Source organism: Gopherus flavomarginatus, chromosome 3 (genome assembly GCF_025201925.1).
Source record: "Gopherus flavomarginatus isolate rGopFla2 chromosome 3, rGopFla2.mat.asm, whole genome shotgun sequence".
In the NCBI taxonomy this organism is placed as follows: Eukaryota; Metazoa; Chordata; order Testudines; family Testudinidae; genus Gopherus; species Gopherus flavomarginatus.
In genome coordinates this window covers 213,251,263-213,278,378 of record NC_066619.1, presented here as the reverse complement: position 1 = coordinate 213,278,378, position 27,116 = coordinate 213,251,263, and the positions used below count along the sequence as shown (strand labels likewise).

Here is a 27,116-nt window from a genome sequence, read left to right as displayed (position 1 = left end):
AGCACCTAAATTAACTTAGGAGCCCAAGTCCCTTTTTCATGAGACTCAGGCACCCCAGGGTCCAAAACAGACTTATGTGCTGACATTTATTGTATGCCCATAATTAGGCAAGTAAATACTGAGCTGTTCTTTTCAAATGGCTGAGCACCCCTCAGCAGGAGAGACTGGGGCCTCCAGAGTTTTGAGGGGCGAGAGGAGGGAAGATCTGGCCTCTTAGTAAGGTGCCTAAATAGCTAGGGACCTAATTTTAGTCTTTGTATTTAATCGTGGCCTGAACTCTGATCTCTCCCTCTGCTCTTCCACTGCCACCTCCCTGGTCCCTCCCACCCGGCTCCCAGCAGCTCTGTGGGCTTATAGTAGGGGGCTGTGACTTCAGCGGGACTTCACTCTCCCAGCCCTCACGTGCGCCTAGCAGCACATGCCCACCAGGGCGCATTCCAGTTTGCACAGGAGCACGGCAAAAGCCGGCCTTGCACCGACCGCGTCCGGGCCCGAGCCTGTGCGCGGATCCCACCTGCCCGCCAGCGGGGAAGGTGCTGCGCCCGTGACCGCGGGTAGCTCCCGCCTCTGCCTGGCGTTGGGAGGAAGGTCAGTGCGCGCGCCTGCAGTGCGACGGGGCTAGTGGGGACGGGGCCGGGGCCGGGGCCGCGGCTGCTGCTCTCCCCGTCCCGCTGCGACCTTACCCAGCGGCCTGAGCAGACGCTTGGTCCTGCCGGGGCTCGCGCCGCTGTCGGGACAGACACGGGCAGGAGGCGGAGGGTGAGCGCTGCAGGAGCCGCCGTAGGCAGCAGGGCCGGGGACGGTGGCGCCTGCGCTCTCTGAAACAGCCACTGAGCGAGCCGCCAGCTTGACCTGCCACGGCTGCTGCGGAAGCCAAGTCTCCTGCCCAGTAAGGATCCCCTGCTTTGCTCCCCCATCTTTGTTACAGCCAGACGCCGGAGCACTGAAATCCATTACAGGCAGGGCGTAGTCCCCGCCGAGGGAAACAAAGAGTTACCAGCTCCGTGCTGGTCAGTTTCAGCGTCTGCCTACATGATAGACTAGAAAAATCAACTACAAACTCAGATATCTACATAACATGTTTACACAGAGGTCATACAGTCAGTTACCTACTGGGGTAATGCCTTGCAGAGAAGGTGAGTGGAACTAGGATCAGTCCAGACATTGATTACATTTTAATCCAGAAGAAGGGAATTTGAACAGTTTATAGTAACTTGAGAACATGAATTTGACGGGACCGTCACAGTCCAATTTTCACCTACCTGTTGACTTACCCTGTTACTGAGGGCTGGTCTACACTGGGGGTAGGGGGGATCGATCTAAGATACTTCAACTTCAGCTACGTGAATAACATAGCTGAAGTTGAAGATCTTAGATCGAGTTACCTGCCGTCCTCACAGCACGAGATCGACATCCGCGGCTCCCCCTGTCGACTCTACTATCGCTGTTCGCGCTGAGTGGACAGGAGCATGTTCGGGGATCGATATATCTTGTCTAGATGAGACGCGATATATCGATCCCCAAGAAATCAATTGCTACCCGCCGATAGGGCCGGTAGTGGAGACATACCCTGACACATCTAGTACTGTTTACACTTGCTTCTGCAGTTGCATGCAATTAGATAGTAACAAGTAACATTAATTTCACTTCTGAATTCTACCTTGCTTCCTTAGATACAGTGAGCGGTATTCTTTCCTGGTGCAATACTGAACAGTCAACAGATACAGTTGGACTAGTATTTCAAAAGTGATATTTTGTCCTGGGGAAAAGATGAATTCTAGGTCCTGCAGGAAGTCTATTTCGCTAGCCACATACATTTCTATTTGAAATATTTTCTAGAACATACAGCAGCTGATTCTGGTCTCACACCAGTGTAACCAGGAATAGACTCGCTGAAATCAATACAAATGACACTATTGGAAAACTGGTGGAAGTGAGAGCAGAATTAGGTCCATGCTTTTGATATCAAGTTTGCAGGTGGATTTTTTTTCAGTGAATCCAAAGAATGTCAATCATCCTATCAGCTTTCAAAAAAAAAAAACACACAAAAATATCAGCCTGTGGTTTAAATAATGCATAATTAAGAATGTCTTTCAAAATGTTTCAAACTGTTTGTTTTTTGTCCATTTTCATTTGACAATTTTATTTTCCCCTTTTCCTCCTTATCTTTTAAATAAACCCAATATAGAGCTGCTACTTACCAGTACTTCCTTTTGTGTGTGTGTGTGTGTGTGTGTGTGTGCGTGCATCAGAATAGTTGATGTTCCCCAAAAATGTATATGGCTCTCAGAACAGTGCTGGTTAACTACTACAGCAGAAACAAAAAGAGTGAGAGAGAGAGAGCACAAAACCACTGTACATTGTTTTGTGAATGGGCTCCCCAAACTAAGTCATCTAAACATTCATTAAGAACATTTTAAAAAAAGCTATTTTGAATCAATGTGAAGGGAATTCATTTTAATTAGATTAAATTGTGAGCTTAACAATGTGATGTTCCCCCATTTTAATGATCTTACTAAATGGCACAGTTAAACAGATTGTATGTTGGAGAAGTTTTTTATTGATGGATATTTTTTATTGATGGATATTGTTTACAATCCAATGTCATGAACCATGTTGAAAAGTGATGTTTTCTTTTTCCTTCCTTTTTCTAGCCCATTGTGTCCCGTTTAACTAATGATCTGAATTGCTGCTTGTCTTATAGTTATGAATTATTCTCATTTCATCACTGCAGTAAGTGCAGCAAGAAAGGCATCTCCAATAAGACTTCTGAGTGAGTACACACTGGCCACCCCTCACTGATAGCTCCTAAACCATATTGCCCTGTCTTCCGAACTCAGCCATGACACTGCAGATAAATACCAGAACAGTCCTACAAGAAAATTGTGAGCAATTGTAAGCTAATACATACATAGCTAACAAATATGCTGTGTGTCTTATTTGCTTTTATGCGTAAAGGCAGAGGTACCTGAGATAGTTTGCCTTTGATCTATAAAATGAATATGCATTGTACCCAGTGGAAACCACCTCACACAGAGAAAAGAATTGGAAATAGTAACACTGTTTAATTCTTTTAAATTCATGCCAGAAAATAGTTCTGCCAATGCCCCTGCTTCTGGAGTTGTGGCCATTAAACTGTGATTTTTATTGCTGAATTTTTATTAGTTGTACAGGTCCAATTGACTATTAGAAAAGATGAGACTGACCTTCAGGAGGACTTCCTCTTGTATTCAATAATTAACTATTATTGAATCCAAGAGGAAGTCGTCCTGAAAGTCGGTCTCATCTTCTTCACACTTCTGATTGCCTTAGCCTGTCACTTGAAGAAGACTAAGGCTTAAGGCCAGAAACGACCATCATGATCCCAAAGAACCTCCCCCACCCACTCCTATAATAGGCCCATAACCTCTAGCTGAATTACTGAAGTCCTCAAATCATGATTTAAAGACTTCAAGTTACAAAGAATTCACTGTTTACTCTAGTAAGTTACTCTAGACCTTACCAGTCATATTGATATGCTTAGTAACTCCTGTACCCTAACAACTTCCTTGGCTGTTTCATGCCATTACTGCTTCTTACTTGCCTGACTCTGTGCAGCTGACTCGAGATGAATACTATACATATACACCAGTGGTTCTCAACCAGGGGTATGCGTATTCCTAGGGGTACACAGAGGTATTCCAGTGGGTACATCAACTCATCTAGATATTTGCCTAGTTTTATAACAGGCTACATAAAAAGCACTAGTGAAGTCAGTACAAACTCAAGCATGCAGAGGTATAATCAGAAAGGCCAAAACACAACTGGAGTTGCAGCTAGCAAGGGATATGAAGGGTTTCTACAGGTATGTTAGCAACAAGAAAAAGGTCAGGGAAAGTGTGGGACACTTAATGAATGGGGGAGGCAACCTAGTGACAGATGATGTCGAAAAAGCTGAAGTACTCCATGCTTTTTTTGCCTCTGTCTTCACAGACAAGGTCATCTCCTACACTGCTGTCCTGAGCAACACAGTATGGGGAGGAGGTGAGCAGCCCGCAGGGGTGAAAGAACAGATTAAGAACTATTTAGAAAATCTGGACGTGCACAAGTACATGGGTTCAGATCTAATGCATCCGAGGGTGCTGAGGGAATTGACAGATGTGATTACAGAGCCATTAGCCATTATCTCTGAAAACTCGTGGTGATCGGGGGAGGTCCTGGACAATTGGAAAAAGGCAAATATACTGCCCATCTTTAAAAAAGGGAAGAAGGAGAACCTGGGGAACTACAGACCAGTCAGCCTCAACTCAGTCCCTGGAAAAATCATGGAACAGGTCCTCAAAGAAACCATTTTGAAGCACTTGAGGGGGGAAAAGAAGGTGATCAGGAACAGTCAACACGGATTCACCAAGGGCAAGTCATGCCTGACCAACCTGATTGCTTCTGTGATGAGATAACTAGCTCTGTGGATATGGGGAAAGCAGTGGACATGATATATCTTGATTTTAGCAAAGCTTCAGTTATGATCTCACAATATTCTTGTCAGCAAGTTAAAAAAGTATGGATTGGATGAATGGACTATAAGGTGGATAGAAAGCTGGCTAGATTATTGGGCTCAACGGGTCACGATCAATGACTCGATGTCTAGTTGGCAGCTGGTATCAAGTGGAGTGCCCCAAGGGTCGGTCCTGGGGCCAGTTTTGTTCAACATCTTTATTAATGATCTGGATGATGGGATGGATTGCACCCTCAGCAAGTTCGCAGATGACACTAAGCTGGGGGGAGAGGTAGATATGCTGGAGGGTAGGGATAGGGTCCAGAGTGACCTAGACAAATTGAAGGATTGGACCAAAAGAAATCTGATGAGGTTCAACAAGGACAAGTGCAGAGTCCTGCACTTAGGACAGAAGAATCCCATGCACTACAGGCTGGGGACTGACTGACTAAGCAGCAGTTATGCAGAAAAGAACCTGGGGATTACAGTGGATGAGAAGATGGATATGAGTCAGCAGTGTGCCCTTGTTGCCAAGAAGGATAACGGCATTTTGGGCTGTATAAGTAGGAGCATTGCCAGCAGATCGAGGGAAGTGATTATTCCCCTCTATTTGGCACTGGCAAGGCCACATCTGGAGTACTGTGTCCAGTTTTGGGGCCCCCCACTACAGAAAAGATGTGGACAAATTGGAAAGAGTCCAGTGGAGGGCAACAAAAATTATCAGGGGACTCGGGCACATGACTTACAAGGAGAGACTGATGGAACTGGGCTTGTTTAATCTGCAGAAGGGAAGAGTGAGGGGGGATTTGATAGCAGCCTTCAACTACCTGAAGAGGGTTCCAAAGAGGATGGAGCTTGGCTGCTCTCAGTAGTGGCAGATGACAGAAGAAGGAGCAATGGTCTCAATTTGCAATGGGGGAGGTCTAGCGTGGATATTAGGAAACACTATTTCACTCGGAGGGTGGTGAAGCACTGGAATGGGTTACCTAGGGAGGTGGTGGAATCTCCATCCTTAGAGGTTTTTAACCCAGCTTGACAAAGCCGTGGCTGGGATGATTTAGTTGGTGTTGGTTCTGCTTTGAGCAGGGGATTGGACTAGATGACCTTCTGAGGTCTCTTCCAACCGTAATCTTCTATGATTCTATGACTAAAATTTCATACAGGCAAAATGAGAAAGTAAGCAATTTTTCAGTAATAATGTGCTGTGACACTTTTTTATTTTTATGTCTGATTTTGTGAGCAAGTAGTTTTTGAGTGAGGTGAAACTTGGGGGTACACAAAACAAATCTGAGTCCTGAAAAGGGTACAGTAGTCTGGAAAGGTTGAGAACCACTGCTATGCCTGCTGCTGTTGATAGCTGATTGTTCCATATGGCAGGATAGCTGATTGTTCCACATGTGGACAAGGGGGATCCAGTGAACACAGTGTACTTAGATTTCCAGAACGCCTTTGACAAGGTCCCTCACCAAAGGCTCTTATGTAAATTAAGCTGTCATGGCATAAAAGCGAAGGTCCTTTCATGGATTGAGAACTGGTTAAAAGACAGGGAACAAAGGGTAGGAATTAATGGTAAATTCTCAAAATGGAGAGGGGTAACTAGCAGTGTTCCCCAAGGGTCAGTCCTGGGACCAATTCTATTCCATTTGGAGAAAGGGGTAAACAGTGAGGTGGCAAAGTTTGCAGATGATACTAAACTATTCAAGATAGTTAAGACCAAAGCAGATTGTGAAGAACTTCAAAAAGATCTCACAAAACTAAGTGATTGGGCAACAAAATGGCAAATGAAATTTAATGTGGATAAATGTAAAGTAATGCACATTGGAAAAAATAACCCCAACTATACATACAATATGATGGGGGCTAATTTGGCTACAAGAAGTCAGGAAAAAGATCTTGGCGTCATCGTGGATAGTTCTCTGAAGATGCCCATGCAGTGCGCAGAAGCTGTCAAAAAAGCAAACAGGATGTTAGGAATCATTAAAAAGGGGATAGAGAATAAGACTGAGAATATATTATTGCCCTTATATAAATCCATGGTATACTGTGTATAGATGTGGTCTCCTCACCTCAAAAAAGATATTCTAGCACTAAAAAAGGTTCAGAAAAGGGCAACTAAAATGATTAGGGGTTTGGAGAGGGTCCCATACGAGGAAATATTAAAAAGGCTAGGCCTCTTCAGCTTGGAAAAGAGGAGACTAAGGAGGGGATATGATAGAGGTATATAAAATCATGAGTGATGTTGAGAAAGTGGATAAGGAAAAGTTATTTCCTTATTCCCATAATACAAGAACTAGGGGTCACCAAATGAAATTAATAGGTAGCAGGTTTAAAACAAATAAAAGGAAGTTCTTCTTCACACAGCGCACAGTCAACTTGTGGAACTCCTTACCTGAGGAGGTTGTGAAGGCTGGGACTATAACAATATTTTAAAGGGAACTGGATAAATTCATGGTGGCTAAGTCCATAAATGGCTATTAGCCAAGAAGGGTAAAGAATGGTGTCCCTAGCCTCTTCATCAGAGGATGGAGATGGATGGCAGGAGAGAGATCACTTGATCATTGCCTGTTAGCTTCACTTCCTCTGGGGCACCTGGCATTGGCCACTGTCCGTTGACAGATACTGGGCTAGATGGACCTTTGGTCTGACCCAGTACAGCCGTTCTTATGTTCTTATAAGTGTTTCTATACTGCCAGCTGAGGCCTACATGGAGCCAGTTGCAAAATAAGAGCCTAAAAACGCACCCCTTTTGTAACTGCTTTTAGCCTACATCCCATCACCTCCTCACTGTGGGTCAAATTCTTCCCGGGGGTGTAGGCTGGCAGTTGCCATTTCACTTCAGTGGGCGTTATGTGCATGACATCAGGTAAAATTTAGGTCTTTGTTTTTCTAGATCAGGGGTGGCCAACCTGAGCCTGAGAAGGAACCAGAATTTAACAATGTACATTGCTAAAGAGCCACAGTAATACGTCAGCAGCCCCCCATCAGCTCCCCCACCTCGCTCCAAGCGCCTCCCACCCAGCAGCAGCCCTGTCAATCAGCACCTCCTCCTCCCTCCCCACATGTCCGGATCAGCTGTTTCATGATGTGCAGGAGGCTCTGGGGGAAAGGTGGGAGGAGCGAGAGCACTGCAGGCTCAGGGGAGGGGATGGGAAGAGGTGGAGTGGGGGCAGGGCTTGTGGCAGAGCCAGGGGTTGAGCAGTGATCACCCCCTGGCACACTGGAAAGTTGGCGTCTGTAGCTCCAGCCCTGGAGTCGGTGCCTATACAAGGAGCCACATACTAACTTCTGAAGAACTGCATGTGGCTCCGGAGCCACAGGTTGGCCACCCCTGTTCTAGATACTCTTTATTAACCTGCTTCAAGTGGTATTTTGGTAACTTCTGAATTTATAAACAGGAGCATTATGTAGTATGTCTTGTAAACATTAAACAAACAAAGTAAATGTGTTGCTTTCAAAAATAAGAGTTGTCAATATTTTCCCCCACATAGCATAGCATTAAGATAGTAGGTGTTAAAAGTTTAAAAACTAATTATAGTTACAGAAACAGCTTGTTCTAATGTTTAGAAAAGCAATCCAGACTGGAGTAAAAAAATCTGTTTATATATTGATTTATTTATTTTAAGAGGAGGTGACTTTTCCCGCAATTTTTCTGTTAAAAATTCAGGTCTTGCATACCCTATTCTGCTGGATTAGACTACAGAAAACTGGAGAATAAGCAGGATTGAGATATCATAGATATCAAACAATTAAAACCTGATTAATAGGAGGTGGAAGAGATTTTTACTCAGACTATTTAAGACTTTTCATTTACCCCTGCATAATTCAAACAGCTGCAAGGAAAGCTATCTGTTAAAGATTCACCATCCATGCCTGTTCAGTTAATGCCAAGAAAGCTCACAATGTATTTTGGAGTCAGCCAAGAAAGTAAGCGATGAATGTTGGCATGCCTGATAGCTAAAAAGACTTCATTATCCAATAAAGAGTACAAACAGGCACAAAACTGCATTAACTTTTCCTCTGAAGGTCCCCTTTAAATATTCTATAGGAAATGAAGGGACGGATGGGGGAAGGGGGAAATTTTATATCTTGAATAGGCTAGTGTATAATGGAAGTTTTCTTCCTCATCTTTCACTGTAGCTGAATTGACGCGGAAGTCTCCCCCATCAGTAATCTCCTTGGCTGGAGGGGAACCAAACCCCAGCACTTTTCCATTTAAGATGGCCACTATTACGACTGGAGATGGAACTGTTGTGAATATTGGGGAGGATTTGATGAAGAGAGCCCTCCAGTACTCTGCCTCAGCAGGGTACTTATGAAGACCCTTTACAGAAATAACAATAAATAACAGTTGCTGCTTTAATGGTTGATCTATACAAACATTTTTTATTAATTGCTTATAATTTTCCCTGTCTGTATATGTTTTTTAAAAGTGGAAAGTGACTAATGATTTGTGAGTGGAGGAATGAATTGACAAGTACCAATATTTATTGATTAACATCAAATAATATTTGAGAGGCCTGAGTCCAGGGTCAGTAACTGTGACAGTGTCCGGTGTGTTGCAGCACAATATTCAGCATATCAAAGTAAACAGCCTTGCAAAGCATTTTCTTTATATCTCCCCAAATCCTGGTTTGTTTGGCTCCTGTTTATACCATTGAAAAAACACCACTTATTGGCTGGGGTAGTTAAATTAACTATGAAATTTGCCACTGTTAGTACAGGAAATACTGCAGATATCACAGTAAACTCAAATGTCACTGTGCAGGAAACATGGCTTGTTTTAGTGGAATCCACTGTAGGGATGTTAAAATAACAGTATTGGTTGATTATTTATGTAAGATGAGGGCTACTCTGCAATGACAGAGCTCTATTAACGTTGCCTCCTGGATAAACAGTTAAACATAAAGCTAGTATTTGTGAGACTACCATTGAAGAGAGAGTTGTCTTGCTGAAAAGGGACTAGTTGTGATACTAACAGTTATGGGTACATCATAATAAGAAATTTTATACCTGGCTCAAAAATATTGTTTAACTGTTTTTTTTTTCTGTCATGAGATTGTTCAGCTCTAGAAACACTAGATTTTTTCATTTTGCCTAACACTGAAGTCCTTCAGAGCAGAATGAAAACTCATGTACAGTCCTTCATATTGGGGTCCCTGTGCTGCTGTGTGATGTTACTTTGCTAAAATGATGTCTACCATCACAAGATTTGCAAGTGCCTCTTCAGAACACTGCTGTGCTGAGTAGGAGAGCAGCTGTTTTATAGAAACTTGAAATCCATTCACTGTTCTGATTTATTTTCAGATGCCAACCACTTTTTTTCCACCTGTGTTGTTTCCCCTAGCCTCCCAATTTCGTATTGATGTAACAGCCCAGATTGAATGCAGTAGGGAGTTAGTGCCACTTTTTTAAAGGTATTTAGATACATAGAGGTGCCTGGTGGGATTTTCAAAAGTACCTAGGTTTGCCCCTGAGAGTTAGGCACCTAGGTGCTTTTAAAAATTCCACTAGGCACCTATCTGCATCTTCAGGCACCTAAATGCCTTTAAAAATCTGGCCCTTAGTCTACATAAAGTGTGCTACAAGTAGAGTTGGGCAAAGATTTTTAAACAAAACATTCCCCCCCAACTAAAACATCGTATGAATTTGCTTAACTGTTTGAATCAAAAACAAAAAATTCTGAAAAAAATCAAAATGTTTCACTGACATTTTTTAAATCAAATGTTTTGATTTGAAACAACTTCTTGTTTCAAATGTTGCTTCAGTTTTAGTTTTAAAGGCTTAAAAAAAAAAAACAAAATGAAAATTTATTTGAGCCAAAACAATTTTTTTCAACTTTTTTGGTTCAGCCAGCACTCTAAAACAAAAAAAGTCATTTATTCATGCACCTCTAACTACAGACAGAGGCCATACAAGTCACACCTGCCATGCCTGGATCTGAAAGGATCACCTCAATGCATGAGACAGAAATTCAGCCTCCCTGCCCATTCAGTCCTTTGTTGACAGTCTCTCTGCAGAGGCTGTCAACTGTTTATTGTATTATAGACACTGGTCCCTAAGGGCTTTTTATCTTAAACACACACACACACAGTATTACGTTTCTCTCATTTCATTATCTCCGAGAAAATATTTTAAACTAGTGCCTATACCTATCTGTATTGCTAAATAACAGAGAAAGAGAAACAGAGAATTTGGGTGGCAATATACGCTAGATTTGAGGGGAATTGAAAGGAGCAGTACACAGGGTGACCAGACAGCAAATGTGAAAAATTGGGAGGGGGTGGGGGGCAATAGGAACCTATATAAGAAAAAGACCCAAAAATCGGGACTGTCCCTATAAAATCACCCTAGCAGTACAGAATACTGGGATATCTGGTCACCCTAGCAGAACAGAATATCAAGATAATAACAATGAGAAATAAAATCTGTATTTCAGAATTCCTGAGTTGTTGTCCTGGCTAAAGGATTTACAGAAGAGCCTCCACAATCCTCCCACTGCCAACTACAGTCCTGATCAGGGCCAAATGGAGATATGTGTCACCACCGGCAGCCAGGAAGGCTTGTCCAAAGTAAGACTAACAGCAGAATACATTGTGGCTTCTGTAAAATGTAATTACTTGTTGCTTTAAATAGATGTTTGTTTTCAATCACTTGAATTTTATTTCCTTGTATAGGAAAGGCATGCCTACTCTATGAATACAGTTGTTAAGGGTGGCTTGTTAATGAAATGATATATTAAATACCATATCTTAGAAAGTAAATGAAAGTTGGGACAAAACTTGTCAGACTAATGTTCTTCCATGGCTACACAAATGTCTAAGATCTTTATGATGAAAGAAAGATAGAATATCATAAGACATTTTATTCCATTTATTTTCATAATTGTATAGCAAATGATTTTAAAAATCTTATAATGGAATGTAGTGGTGCAATCCAATTAGAGTTGGTTGCTGTGCTATAGTTTTTATTGTGCAATAAGGTATTTTTCTAAAAAAATATTGTTCTGAGTAAGTTGGTTTTCAGTTGGGTGATCTTCTCTTTCTCACATGCACACAGTTGATCCTTTCCATAACTGAAAAACTTTTGTATTGTGGTAGAATGTTGTTAAATGTCAGTATTTTTTTTCCAGAAGACAGAGTTGTTCTGTTTGAAACTGGCATTCTTCTCCTCTGACTTGTATCTCTCTGGCTTCCGAAGTGGAACTTAAATCCATTCACTGTTTACCTAGCAGAGTTTACATTGAATTAAATGGTGATGGAAACACTAATATGTAATTAGGATGTGTAGTTCCATCAGAACAGGCAGCAGTATGCAGAATGTACAGTAAAATCATACAGTCTTGTAAAGTAAATGACTCCCATTTTGTAGGTATTTGAGATGCTTATTAACCCTGGAGACAATATCCTTTTGGACGCACCCACCTATTCTGGGACTCTAGGAGCTGTGAGTAGTGTTTCAGTGTGAAAAGTTGTGGAAGTTACAATGATCATCACCTTGGGACACAAATCTGCATTAAGACATATGGGCTGCCTTGCTATTTCTAAATGCATCTAAGATCTCATTCAGACTAGAGTTTTTGAGCCTGTTCTAACTTAAATTGGTTGGCATTGGTGAACTAATACAATTGTAAATGCAAATGTTTGTCCCAGGACACAATGTTTTGTTCTGGAGCCTAGTTCACCCTAATCCTAGGTTTCTATAGAGAATCACAGTAGAGATGAGATAAGATCTTTCTGATAAAGTCAGACTAAATGCAAGTGCATGATCAGTGAGATTCCTTCTATTTTAGATTCATGGTGTGCCTCTTTCTTAATGATTTAATGACCCAATTTAGTATTCTGTGTCTATAGTTGGATAAAATGGGGATGGGCCTGGAGCATGTATGCCCCTGAGGTCCAAGGATATGAGAGCAAGTCAGAGAGGTAACTCTTAAATGACAGTAGTTTTTGTGGATGAATATGCACCCTGTGCAATTAAATACATCCCTTTAATGCTTAATAGTTACAGATTGGGAGAAATGTTAGAATAAATGCTATACCACTCAATATTTCACTTGACATCTGGGTAAAATTGTTTAGTATACTATATTTTTGACATACCTTTTGATTATGCAGTGGGCCCATATATTGAGGATATTGTCGTTTCAGCAGCAATTCATTTATAATCTAATAAATACATGGTTAAATAGTAAAAAAATATAAATTCCACAGAAACTACAGGGACTTTTGTTAATTTTTGCTATAACTTCACATCGCTATTGTCCCATGTCACTCATTAACATTACTGAAATCTCAGTCCCATTGATGACATAATACCCATTCAGAGCAGTTATTCTTCCGCCTTTTGTCAGAGCAGAGCAGGTTATAGTTCTATCAGTTCAACTGAAACTGCATTTCTGATTATGAATAAGAAATGAAATTGCACTATTGAGAGACCTGAAGCTTATCTATATTTTTGCATTGGAACGTTGAAATGTGAGGGATCCCACTGCAACAGAATCCACAACGAACTCCTGGGCTCCTCAGATGTGATGTCATGTGCCTGATACGCAGGCATGTAGTAATGGTTTATCTTGGACCACCCAAGACTTATCAGAGTCTATATAACTGGTTTTAAATATTGGGAGCACAAGGTGATCTAGTTAAATTACGTTCTGAGGGTTATACAATGTGTTCAGAGAAACTTTCCTTTGAATCATGAGCTAAGCAAGTTTGAAATCAATGCAACTCGTTTATAACTATCTAGTTGAATCTAGATTTAAGGGAAGATACTGCATTGCTGAAGTTCTATAACATCAGAGACATAATCATAATTTCAGAATTACAGACTCAGTGACTGAGATTTGTCTCTTTTATTTTGTTTGTTCCCCTCCCCCCAGCTAAGACCTTTGGGCTGCAACATAATCAATGTTCCCAGTGACCAATACGGTATTATTCCAAAAGCCTTGAAAGAAATTCTTTCCAGATGGAACCCAGAAGATGTCAGAACGCACAACAACAACATTCCCAAATTCCTGTACACCATTCCAAATGGTGGCAATCCCACTGGAAACTCATTGACTACAGACCGCAAAAAGGAGATATATCAGGTATGCAGTGAGAGCCTGGCATCACAGGTTTCATGTAGGGAATGGACAAATGTGGGGTTTTCATTTAGAGGAATTCCACTGCAAAACCAGCACATCTTGTAAACAACTAAATAGCAAATGTTGCTAAAAATCTCATGCCCCATTACCATATTAACCTCTTGTGTGCCCTGCCACTTCTCCCAGGTCCTCCCTAATTGGTTTTCCTGCATGATTATGGTGGTCTAGTGCGTATGGTGTAGTAAATTATAGTCCTTTGTGCCCAATCAACCATTGTGATGACTTATGTGTTGACACAGGGGGCAGATGTGCTTATTGACAACACAGTGAAGGTAGCTGTCAGGATCACGTACCCACAGAGATACAGGGCAGTTTTAACTACTCCCTATTTTGAAAGTGCGATTCTCTATAACAAGGAAAGAAAATGTGTAATATAACCCTTGCACTCAGTGCATTTTATTTTTTAAGAAAATTACATAGAATGTTAGCTTAACTGATTTCTAAGTAAACACCTGGCTAGAGAAAATATTCAAAGTGCCATGTTTTAAAAGCATGAGATCTAAGGTCTATGCATACAAATGTGTCCAAAATTATCATTCAAACTGGTAGGTGAGAAACACTTTTTCTGCATGCAGCAGTCAAAACCGTGCTCACAAATATAGGCACATTATTGCACATGGAACCTAGGCCTCAATTTTTCAAAATTTGGCCCAATTAGAACTGCTGCTTTACCAATTCACATACTTTTGCAGTTACATGACTTGGTAAGTTTAGCATTTGAAGGCGACTCTTGACGTGATGTTTGTGTGCTGAATCAGCAGAATACAGAGCAGCCTACAGGGCAATGAATATAAATAACTGGGATTACATAGGGACTATTTTTATTACATTTCAATAAACCTTTACATTTTGGGGTTTAATTTCTTTTTTAGCTTGCAAGACAATATAATTTCCTTATAATAGAAGATGATCCTTATTATTTTCTTCAGTTTGATAAGGTAAGTTGTCATTTGTACTGACTGGTATCAGTATTTCTTTGAGAATTAATACTTGGACAACTGTGGCTCAAACTACATGCTACTCGTACTTAGTAGACTGTCAGATTAAATTAAAGCATTACTAGTAAACACTCAGTCATGACATTTTTAATTACATACCTCTTCAACCATAATGTTGCATCAGTCCTTGTCAATTACAGTGCATCAAATTCTTCAATTTTTAATTGAGGAAAATTCCCATTGACTCCATTGGGGCTGTACTAGCAGATACGCCTCTGAGCCAAGGCTGCCTCAGGCACATACAGATATACCCATTAAAAGGGCCTTCCATTGTAGAGGGAGAGGAATGCAAGGCATGGGAGAAATAATACAGGCTGTATTGCCTTTTCTTTCTAATCTCTGCCTCCACCCCTTCTCCTTGTGCAGATCTCAACCCATGGAGATTGGTCACGGGAATAGGGAGAATAGTGCCACAAAGACAACTGCCACCCTCCCTGACACACAGTGGGAGGATGAGGGTGCTCAGATCCACACTTGCAGGGCCTCCTCCATACATGGATCTGGGTGGGGGCAGTAACCTGGCCCTCACTTAAGTACATAACTTGAGGATTAAGATCAGCTTTTACGGAGAGTAATACCCCTCCCTTAGCAGCTAATGGCTGCTAAGTAGGTCGATGGAATGAGTACAGTTTAATATTTTTCTTTCTGTAACAAGGTTCTCCCCTTCCTTTTGGGGGTGAGGAAGAGTCTGGTGTGCTTGGGCTAGCAGAACTGAATGCCTGCCGTAGAATCTGTGCTGAACTCAGGAGGGTGATCTTAGCAAATCCCCAATTCTGATGGATGTCCTCCAGTTTCTTCTAAAGGGAAACTGCAACCTGAGGAGCTCCTCTGAGGGAAAACATTAAAGAACATATTCCCCTTCACTCAGTAAAAGTATTTTTACAGAGAGTTGGGTATTTGGCTCTGACCTCCTATCATAATTCCAGGTAGAAACTCCAGGACCTAGCATTTGTGTGCAGAGCTGTGGGGTTAGAGATAAAGGAATTTCTGATTGACTCTTTCCTGACATTCAGGTGACCCTATCATCACACCACAATAGGGTGCTACTCTAAACAATAATTTGTCAGGCAGGTACTGGACTTTGATACTAGTTGTGCATCTCCAAAACCAGGATTTTATCATATGATACATCACCCCTTGAGTCAAGAAATACTTACATCTGTGTTAGTAATAAGTAAAGCCTTAGTGTAAGCCTTATTAGCTACTTGAATTTTAAACTCTCATTCTTTTCTTTCAAGCCTTGGGCTGCAACCTTCCTCTCAATGGATGTTGATGGTCGAGTTATCAGGACTGACTCTTTCTCTAAAATTCTCTCCTCTGGGTAAGGTCTGTTTCAGACTGTCGCCTGCTGGTTAGCACAGGCTGCGGAGTCATAGACACATAGATTTTAAGGTCAGAAGGGACCATTATGATCAAATAGTCTGACCTCCTGCACTATGCAGGCCATACAATCTCACCATCCACTTCTATAACAAACCCCTAACCTATGTCTGAGTTATTGAAGTCCTCAAATTGTGGTTTGAAGACCTCAAGCTGCAGAGAATCCTCCAGCAAGTGACCCGTGCCCCGTGCTGCAGAGGAAGGCGAAAAACCTCCAGGGCCTCTGCCAATCTGCCCTGTAGGAAAAGTCCTTCCCAACCCCAAATATGGCGATCAGTTAAAACCCTGAGCATGTGGGCAAGACTCACCAGCCAGCACCTAGGAAAGAATTCTGTGTAGTAACTCAGATCCCATCCCATCTAACATCCCATTCCAGACCACTGGGCATACTTACCTGCTGATAATTTGGCAATTGTTCTTTGATTAATTACGAAAATTAGGCTATCCCATCATACCATCCCCTCCATAAACTTAGTCTTGAAGCCAGAAATGTCTTTTGCCCCCACTACTCCCCTTGGAAGGTTGTTCCAGAACTTCACTCCTCTAATGGTTAGAAACCTTCATCCAATTTCAAATCTAAACTTCCTAGTGTCCAGTTTATATCCATTTGTTCTTGTGTCTACATTGGTAGTAAGCTTAAATAATTCCTCTCCCTCCCTAATATTAATCCCTCTGATATATTTATAAAGAGCCATAATGTTCCCCCTTGACCGTCTTTTGGTTAGGCTAAACAAGTCAAGAGCCATGGGATTCTAGTCTTGAGTTTGCACTTCACTTTGTGACTTTAGGCAAGTCACTCAGCCTCTCTGTGCCTTGGTTTTCCCATCTGTGATATGTGAATAGTGACCTACCCACTGTTGCAAAGTGCACTGAGACCATCAGCTGTTCATGACCTGCTCATCTCCGTTCCCTCCATGTCCTGACAGTCACCTATTAATCATGTTTATTACAGTAGGGCCTAGAGCCCTGCTCTGCTAGGCACTGTACAAATACAGAGTAATACATGGTCACCGGAGCCCACTCCCCTCTGACAGCATCTGCAGCCACTGTCTCCTGTGACAGCCTGTCCTTACACGCAGCCTGTCCTCAGTTTTCAATAAACTAGAGGGCCATGATGGAGGCGTTAGACTCCTCCTCTCTGGTTCTTGATGTTCTCGCTTCCCTTGGCTTTCATAACACTGGCTTCTCTCCCTACCTCTGACCATTCCTTGGCATGTTGTCATCCTCTCTCCTACAGTCCACGAGAAATAACAGGGCTCTTTCCCTGGGCACCTTCTCTTCTAGCTTTACACCTTTCCTTCAACCACCATCTTTTGCTGAGGACTTGCAAGTCTGCTCTCCACTCCTCACAACTCTTTGCACTCAGTCCTGATTTTCTGGCTGTAGTGTACATTACTTTTAATGAATCTTAGCAAGCTACATGAATCCTCGCCTCGCAGCTAGTGAGTTGTGAGCTCTCCCGGAGAATCTAATGAAATAAAGAAAGAAGGTAACATGATGGAAATATGGTTGCCCTTTGAAAAGTGACCCTACAAAAAATGATGTCATGTAGTTCCATCTTTGTCATTCAACGACATGTGTAAACTTACTCCATTTATTTTCCTCTAACTGCAAACTCAACCTGGAATCAGAGTCAAGCAAGGATTTGTTTGAATCTGACAATATGAATAAAGCTTCTTTTAGTACATGAATACAAAAACAATCCTGTTCATTCTCTTCTCTGTATTCACTAGCAATGCTAAATAGAAGTAAATATAGTAAACACTGGGTTGTCAACATCACACTATTTGGTGTTTGACAGACTTGCTCTTGTAAACTTGTAGTGATGTGAGAATCTCCACTTGCTTTTTTTCCGTAGCCATTACAATTGCAGAGAAAAGTTTAAAAATATGACCCACGTATGCCCTAAAAGCTCAGAAACTACAGGGCAAATTGAAATAACTAACCAAAGAACATTTTTAAAAAATAATTTCATGATTATTAAGCCAGTCTCTTCCCTTTTAACTCGAATTAGCAGATGTGACTCTGAATACACACAGGGAGCAGATTCATTAAGGTTCCAATTTTCCATAGTTGCTGTTTGGATGATAGCCATATTTTGGTTCAGATTCTGTGCCGATATAATTTCAAGGATTAGTGGACTGTATATGTAGTAATCTTCTTCTTCTTCTTTTCCCCTAGGTTGAGAATAGGCTTTTTAACTGGTCCCAAACCACTTATTGACAGAGTTATTCTGCATATACAAGTCTCAACAATGCACACCAGCACTTTCACACAGGCAAGTGCCATCTCTGAGAATTGGGAAGGTGTTACCTGAATTGAGTTTATAAAAATAAAATGGTTTCTCAAACATAGTAACTGGGAAGAGGGGCAAAAGGGCTTTTATAATCCCTAGCCATTTTTTCAGCATGGCTTTCAGGAAAATTTATATTACAAATTCTTCCAAGGGAAGAAAGAACAACGCAGAGAGGAAGACCAAGTTTTGTCTGGAGTGTGTTCTAATAGATGTGAAACAACATTGCTCCAAAGTATAGGCCTGTCTTTACTTTTATGTAATAGGTTATTGAGGCTTAATGGAGTTAGGGATCAATGGGAGTTGTGTGCTCTGTGGCCTTAGGCTTCTTTGAAAATCCCACCCTGAAGAGCTGCAGAATAAATGGAGAGGATTTGGATTTTTTATTTGGTGCAGTGCTTGTAGGTCAGTGTGGCGAACTGGTGGACGCTGCTGGTGCTGTATAAGTAGCCTGCTATCTATTGCCCCTTCCCTTCCAGACAGTGCTCAAAGGGTGAGTTAGGGTAGAATGAAATATATCCGCCCCTCACCCCCCACCTACTAGGTCATCATTGACTCATTTCTGAGCCCTGCCCTCCCCTCTATCACCGTCAGCTCTAAGGTTCTGCCCAGAGCTTAAATTAGACTGCATTCCCAACCCTCTTTTCAGCTCCCCAATTTCACCATGGAGATAGAATAAAAGTGGGGAGACTAATAAAGGAAATAAACATGTATTAAATTCAAAGCTGTGTATGTTTCCCTCCCTTTCCTTTCCAAATTCCCACATTTATCTTCCCCTATCCATTCCTCTTTCCTTCAGACTCCCTAATATTTCCATTTTCCCATGGGACTGCTATAGCTCTGTCTTCCTAATGACCCTTTTCTGGTTTCCTGGTGGACTTTTTGTATTACCAAGGGGTTTGAAGATGAAGGAAGAGATGGCTCCAGGAATCCAAGGATGTGACCTCTGCCCTTGCAGGATGTTTAATATTATATTAATATCATTTTTAAAAGCTTTTATTTGGTAGCTGACTATCCTGTTTTAAAGAATGGGATTTACTGTGTGGGTTTTATTTCTGTAGTTTATGATTGCACAGCTTCTTCAGCAGTGGGGAGAAAAAGGTTTCCTGGAGCACGTAGACAGGTAATGCACTTATATTCCATATACTATATTGTGAGGTTTTGGTTCTCTTTTAATTACTGCCATGTCTCTAAGTATAATGTTTGAAGGAAGTGTCACGCTGTCTGGAGTGACTCGCGACCATTAGTGCTGCCTTAGGTCAGACTGTCAAAAACAAGACAGACACCCCAAACTAGTGGTATGTTCTAGAATTAGATTTCACCAGCTCAGTAACAAATGTGAACTCCCAGATCACTATAACATGGAGTCACAGACAGTCCCTTTGGGCTCTCCAGTCTATCTTGCCACCCAGACAAGCTGGATGCAGTGTTAAATGGTCACTGACATACACACACACACACACACACACAGAAAATATTCAGGTTGCTCCCAGTCCCAAGAGACCAGTCACTTACCTCAGATCAATTTGTACCTTAGATCTCATACCAAAAACAATGCTTATAGCTAAAGTGACGATTTTGTCATGGACAGGTCAGGGCAATAAACAAAAATTCACAGAAACCGTGATCTGTCCCTGACTTTTACTAAAAACATAACTGACAAAATGAGGTTCCAGCACACTGTCCTGCTGCATGTAGTGGCTGGGAGCTGGGGGGAAATCCCTAGCCGCCGTGCAGGGCTGGGAGCTGGGGGGAGGGCGCCACCCACAGTAGCTGAGCAGCTGCTGGGGTCCCTCTGATGCCAGCTGGGGAGCTCCAGGGTCCCCCCGCTGCCCTGCAGAGCTGGGAGCTGGGGGGACCCCCACCACCTGCATGGCTGAGAGCTGCCAGAGTCCCTCCACTGCCCACAGCAGTTGGGGGCAGCGCCGGTGGTGGCTGGTCAGTTGTGGGGGTCCCTGCCACACGTGGCAGTTGGGCTGCTGCTGGAGGGTCCACTTCTACCACTGCCGCCGGCTGGGCTGCAGAGGTGCCCCAATGTGACAGAGGTCTCCAGAAGTCACAGATTCTGTGACTTCCGCGCCTTCTGTGGCATAATCGTAGCCTTACCTATAGCCAATCCTGTAATAAACTAAGTAAAGGATTATTAACTAGGAAAGAAAAATAAGAGTTATTTACAGGTTAAAGCAAGTAAACATATATACAAATGAGTTGCCATCTATGGTTCCTAAAGATGACAGAGATGTACTAATCTGTCAATTCAAAATGTCTTTCAGGGCGGACCCTAGGGATCTCTGCCTGAGTTTAGTGTCCCTGGGCGTGTGTGTTCAAACAGTACAGAGATGAACAATTTTCTTGTGACCATCTTTTATCTTTTACGCTTAGCCTTCCAGCCCATGAGATAGCTGCCTTGCATGTAGCAGTTCCAAGGTGTGATAGAGTCATCCATCAATCCTTTGTATTGTGATGTTCCTTAATGCCTGGTTTAATCTTGACAGGCCTCCTGAATGGGTATGGGGGGGTGGGAATGGTTCCTGTGCCTGGGTTCACAAGTTCAGAGCAAATATTTTCAAAGTTATAAAGCCAAACTTACATATTTCCTTATAGCATGGAATATGGACATTACAACTGAGATTAATGCATGCAGCTACTTACAGGCATTTCAGAGTCTAAACACTCAATACATTCTTATAAGACTAATACCTGTTTTGAACAAAGCTAGCAAACAGATGAGCTGGTTTGGTTTCCAGCTATGAGTTTGTCAGTGCTCATCTGACACCTACAAACTTGGCAAGAGCTGGCACCTGGTTTACCAGCATCACAGGGAACTGGAACAATGTTAGGATCTGTTACCTGAAGGTCCCACAGTACTGGGCAGCATAACATAATTTACACAGTTCTGTAATAGGCATATGGCAGTTGTATAAAGTTGTTTATACCTAACCATTTGTGGATTTAGCTCAGATGGGAGGTAGGGTGATCTATCTCTTTATCTATCTATACAAGATTTTGAATTGTTTGTCTCCAGGGTAGTGGCGTTCTATAGGGACCAGCGAGATGCAATGCTTGCTGCAGCAGATAAGTGGTTAAAAGGTTAGTGAACCCAAACACAGCATATATTTTCAAGCTGTTTTTCTCTGACTCCATCAATTCCATTTTCAAGAACAATCACCATATATCTGCAGAATTAAGTGATAAATAGGCAACATGGACAATTCAAAGGTGTTCTTGGTGTTTTTTTCCGCTTTTTGTTTGAGCTTTGAATATCCAAACCTACGATTATCTGATGCTCCTATTTTCTAAACTATTTGAAATGAGGGAGTGCTCAGAGGAAAGCCTCCCCAAGCTGCTGTGGCAGGCAGCCATGCAAACAACATGTATTTCAGTGCAGTAGGTTCAGTATTTTTTTTATTTGCAGTACCTCTGTCTACGTAAAAAGCTGTGCCTTAGTGACAAACATTTTAAAAGAATTGCACAAATAGTGCATGATGAGCTGTCAGGGTTGTAACAGATTGTGATAGTTAATCACAGTGCAAAGGGAGTAACATGATTCTCATAGACTTTAAGATCAGAAAGGTGATCATCTAGTCTGACCTCCTGCACATTGCAGGCCACAGAACCTCACCCTACACTCCTCAAATAGACCCATGATTGAGTTACTGAAGTCCTCAAATCATGGTTTAAAGACTTCAAGTTACAGAGAATCCACCTTTTACTCTCATCTAAACTTCCAAGTGACCTGGACCCCCGGCTGCAGAGGAAGGCAAAAAAAACCCAGCGTCTCAGCCAATCTGACCCGGAGGAAAATTCCTTCATGACCCCAAGTATGGTGATCAGTTAGACCTTGAGCATGTGGGAAAGACCCACCAGGCAGATACCTGGGAAAGAATTCTCTGTAGTAACTCAGAGCCCTCCCCATCTAGTGTCCCATCTTCTTCAGTTGGGGATTTTTGCTACTTGCAGTCGCCAGTGGGCCACACGCCATCATAGGCAGTCCCATCATAGCATCCCCTCCATCAGCTTATCAAGCTCAGTCTTGAAGCCAGTTAGATTTTTTGCCCCCACTGCTCCCCTTAGACAGGTGCTCCAGAACTTCACTCCTCTGGTTAGAAACGTTTGTCTAATTTCAAGCCTAACCTTGTTGATGGTCAGTTTATATCCATTTGTTCTTGTGTCCGCATTGGCACTGAACTTAACTCCTATCCTTCCTTGGTATTTATCCCTCTGATGTATTTATAGAGAGATACAATAACACAGTCAATATCAGTACCTCAGTCCTGATATTCAGAGCCCAGCATGGCATTGGCAATAGCTACCTAAGAGATTGCCTTTCCTTTCACAAGCAAGATCTCCAGCAGTAGCTGTGTTCCACTGGAACCATGAACCTGTCAGCCAGTAGGGACTTGTGAGAGCAGGAGCTGAAATTTTCACAGGAGCTGGATCTAACCCCTCTATCTGTGGTATTTATATGGCCCCTATTTTTATAGTATCTGAGAGGTTCACCATCTTTACCCTTATAGTTCCGCTGTGAGGTAAGGAAGCATTATTATCCCCCTTTTACAGGATGGGGAACTGAGGCATAGAGAGACTTTGGGAGAGTCTACACTGCAATAAATAAATATATAAGTAAAAAGGTTTAACTTGACTTAAAATACCCGTGAAAACACAGCAATTGGGCTTTTAGCTCAGATTAACAGCTCGAGCTGAAGCCTATAGGGAAGCCTGGGATTGAACTCAAATTGCTAACCTGAGTTAAAAGCCAAGTTGATGTGTCTTCCTTGCTGCTTTAAGCCAAGTTAAGAATACATCTTTTACTGCAGTGTAGACATAACCTAGGAGACTTGCCCAAGGGAACACAGGAAGCCTGTTTTAGGCCATGTCTACATTACCACTTATATTGGCAAAATTTATGTCGCTCAGGGGTCTGAAAAAACACCCCCTTGAGCAACATATATTTCACCGGCATAAGTGGCAGTGTACGCAGCACTATGTCAGCAGGAGAGCTTCTTCCACCAACATGGCCGCCGCTTTTGCCGTCGATATAGAGCAGCTACATGAGAGATCTTACTGCAACGGTACAGCCACTGTAAGGTCTCTAGTGTAGACATAATCTCAGATCTGGGAACTGAACCCAGGTCTCCCAGCCAAGTCCCAAGCTAGCATCCTGAGCCTTGGAATATCCCTCTTCTCTGCCCATGGAACTCACTCCCTCGAGAGCAAAGAGTGACCATGGGCCTCACTGCACTCAGAACCAAATGCAAACCCCTTTTATTTGATCACCTCATCTCACAGTTTTGTCATAGAGGGAAGTGAAGGTGAGAAAAAAGGAGAAAACAAAACAAAAATACCTTTTTCAACTCTGCTACCTTTCATACAGCTACTGTACGTGGAGAGGGAAGAGAATTTTGTTAGTTTTCATTGTTAATTTTGGGAGCTGCTCAGAAACATGGTGGTGAGGGCTGTAACACTATCTTCACCTTCACCTATCCAGCCAAACTAAAGAATTAAAATAAATCTGGTAAAGCCATTTAGCATAAAAGGCTAAAGTCATGAAAAGCCTCCTCTTGCTGAAGTAACTGGCTTCTTACTTTATGAAGATTGACATAACTAACAAGTTGAGGCTTTGGAGTATTCTGTGAGAGGTCTTTATTCTTTTAGTTTATAATTAAGCTGCTGGTAATGATCAAATGTACCTAATAGGAATAAGGGCAGATGACAAATGAAACAAACAACCCAGTATATTCATACAAAGTACACATGTAATAAAGCTGGAGCCAAAAAAAACCAGGAGTGTTTGGATTATTGTCCTGCTAAAAAGCGATCAAAGATCGCCTCAAGGTACAAGTGAATGTGTACAGTAAAACTACCGACTAAAGCAGTAAGATTCCTTTCTGTGTTCTTCCCTTCTTTTCTTATGTGGAAAAACATAACATTTTAACTAAAAATGAAAAAAAAATTCTCTTTCTAACCATGTCTACATTATGCAACGCATTAAGATTGCATTTATAGTAATTATGCTACGAAAGGAGCTGGCATTTGAAACGGATGTTTTGATTACATGTGTTTAGTTGTTTTTTCAGAAATCAGCCTACCATTGTACCTTTAGAGCACCCGTTGGGCAGTCTGTAATCCAACTGTGAGAGAATCCAAGCATCCATTTTCAACAATACCATAAAACAAAGTAGTGTCAACATTACTGAATTACATCTGTATTAATTTTGTCAGGGGGGACCTTAAATTCTGCAGGTAAAATCTTGGCTCCATTGTCGTCAATGGCAAAACTCCCACTGACTTCATTGGTGGCAGGATTTCACCCTATCTTTGTGTCTTTGGTGTATCCATTGCAGAAGGGACAGAGCATATCTTTGTTTGATTTTTCTGTTTTCTCTCTCCAGGTCTGGCAGACTGGCATGCTCCTGCTGCTGGCATGTTTCTGTGGATTAAAATTAAGGGAGTTTCTGACACACAACAGCTGGTCATGGAAAAAGCTTTGCAGAGAGCAGTATGAAAAATGTCTACTGATCTTAAAATGTAGTGAGAGGGAGGGGTTAAATAAACAACTATTTGAGTGCAACTCCAACTGTGCATTAATTAGGACTGCTAATTTTGAACAGGCATAAAGTAACATATTCTAATAACTCTCCTTACTAATGAAATGCCTGCATGGTTAATCTGCATCTTTAATATGTTTGTTTAATTCTGCCTCAAAACAGATACAGAGAGAGCTAGCCTCACTATCCATTGTTTCTATCTTAATAAGAGAAATTAAGTGTGATTTATTCAATAATTTGTACAGACAAATGTTATGCAAAGACATCAGCTATGAGTCAGAAAGGAACCTAGAGATTTACTTCTCTGATACTTACAAAACACAAGAATGATAAGATAGAACCTGCCTATAGTTACAAATAACTAGGTTCTGTCTTTTCGTTGTGAAATATTTGATTCCAGTTTTTGTAGCCTGCTTTCCCTTTTTGGAAGGAAGGAAGGAATTAAGTCTCTTTGTGAGACCATTATTCAGCAATGAGCTATTTAATTATTTTTTTTAATTAAGTAGAAATTTGTAACTAAATGGCTAATCAATTTCTTTTAGGTGTTACTGATTCCTGGAGGAGCATTTAACATTGATAGCTCAGTTCCCAGTTCTTACGTCAGAGCTTCTTTCTCTCTGTCTTCTCCAGCCCAGATGGATCAGGTGAGTGCAGTATGATTTGCTGTACATTCCTGAAAAGAATGTTCCTCATGCAGTAATTGTTGCTTTGCTCCCTTACTTTTTCCCTACACGTTTTAACTAGCTCTCTATATTGTGTAGTTATCTCCCTCTTTTCCATTTCCAGTCGGCTTTTGTTTGTTTGTTTGTTTTGGTAAGTACCGTTTGTGTGGTACTTCTGAAACTCTCTAAACTGTTCCTTGCACATACTCTTATCTAGAAGAATTGTAGTGTGCTGAATGTTTAGTGTCTCTTAAGATGCACCTGCCTTCTTCAATTTTACTTATTACCACCAGATCTCATTCGCTGATCCAGCTATTACTGAAGTCAGTGCAAGTGTAGCTACTCATTTAGTGTGAACAGGAGCAACCACTTGTCTTATTTCCCAAAGTTTGCCATCCTCAAATCTAATTCCCTTTACTCCACTGTTTTCTGTGTACCGATTCCTTATTATTAAACAAGCTCAAGATGGCCAGTATCAGGCTTTCCCATTATTCTCCTATTCAGTTTCTCCTGAGTAGTCAGTAGCACATTAGCTCTCTCTACTTCATGATTTTGGAATTAATCTGTGTTATTTAAGAACATCTTGAATATAATGGTTGTATTTGTGAGTGAGTATACATCATTGTATAGAGGTAGTGGGGAGCAATTAGCTGCCCAGAGTATTGCGTTCCATTGTTTCAAGTGCCTTGAGAATTTTCCCATGTCTTTGGTCTTACTTCACTTCAGTCATTAAGGTGTGTAGCTGATGTCTAGTTATGCTTCTCCTTTGTTGGTCATCCCTTCATCATTACCTAAAGAATTTCACAATCATATTGTCTCTAGTCAAATTGCATCTTGCTGGCATTGCACATGACTTTTGATATATAACACCTTTCTTCCTCTTTTTCTCTCTCCTGTATGAGATTGTACCCCCTCTGTATTACTTTTGCAGTTATGAGAATCCTTCTGCTAGGTTTCATTAATGCCTTCATTAGATTATAGATGCCGTGAGGTGTTGAAAGAACATGCCAGATTATTTAAGTGGAAGCTCTCCCCACTTTCTTGAACACTTAACGCACTATTAATATCAAATTGAATAGGGAACACGAAGCTTTACAATAAAGTTCTAAGACTTCACACAGCTGGGTTCCCCTGTGGTTAAAATAGTTTCAGAAATTCTGTTTAAGATTTAACATATTGCCTGCCTATCTAATGCTGGGATGTGAACATTAACCATCTTGCTTTCATTGTAGGCTTTTCAGAGGCTGGCTGAGCTTATAAAAGAAGCTGTATGAAGAGACCAAATGAAAACCATCTAGCAAATTAAAAGTCCCCTTGAAAAAAAAGTGCACCTTCATTAAAAGAGGATTTCATAATGACATCTAAGGAGCAAACCACAATACAGTGTATATTTCCTTAGTTGGTATGAATGCTTTGGGAATTTAAAACATGGATAGAAGATCACCTAAAGACCTCAGAACATGCCTTTGGATAAGGAGTGCAAAAAGCTATAGTTTAATTAGAAATGATCTCGTTCAACCTATTAACTCCTTTTTGTGACAGGCAATATCATATAAAAAGACTATTATTCTAAATTACAATGTAGCTATAGTATATGGTTATGTGCACAGTAGCAA

At 41.5% G+C, this 27,116-nt stretch overlaps 1 protein-coding gene and 1 long non-coding RNA gene across 8 annotated transcripts in view; one reads left to right on the top strand and one right to left on the bottom strand.

The window, feature by feature from the left end:
- Nucleotides 1-764, bottom strand: part of LOC127047293 (uncharacterized) — an 83,616-nt gene extending 82,852 nt beyond the window's left edge. Inside the window, exon 1 of the long non-coding RNA XR_007773379.1 lies at nt 684-764. This is a non-coding gene — a long non-coding RNA (uncharacterized LOC127047293). The remainder of the gene's footprint in view (nt 1-683) is intronic.
- Nucleotides 382-26,860, top strand: AADAT (aminoadipate aminotransferase). 7 transcript variants are annotated; one of them, XM_050945363.1, is made up of 14 exons: nt 491-588; nt 2,655-2,773; nt 8,612-8,780; nt 10,911-11,043; nt 11,843-11,917; nt 13,353-13,562; nt 14,492-14,557; nt 15,856-15,938; nt 18,179-18,275; nt 19,352-19,413; nt 21,316-21,380; nt 24,683-24,789; nt 25,381-25,482; nt 26,733-26,860. In XM_050945363.1, exons 2-14 carry the CDS (start codon nt 2,707-2,709, stop codon nt 26,772-26,774), a joined length of 1,278 nt encoding a protein of 425 aa, XP_050801320.1. In that variant the 5' UTR covers nt 491-588; nt 2,655-2,706; the 3' UTR covers nt 26,775-26,860. The 7 variants fall into 7 exon arrangements, with proteins under 7 accessions (XP_050801318.1, XP_050801323.1, XP_050801324.1 ...); XM_050945364.1 differs by having other exon boundaries at nt 510-588; nt 2,705-2,773; XM_050945362.1 differs by lacking the exon at nt 491-588 and adding an exon at nt 733-889.
- Nucleotides 26,861-27,116: the final 256 nt, after the last annotated feature.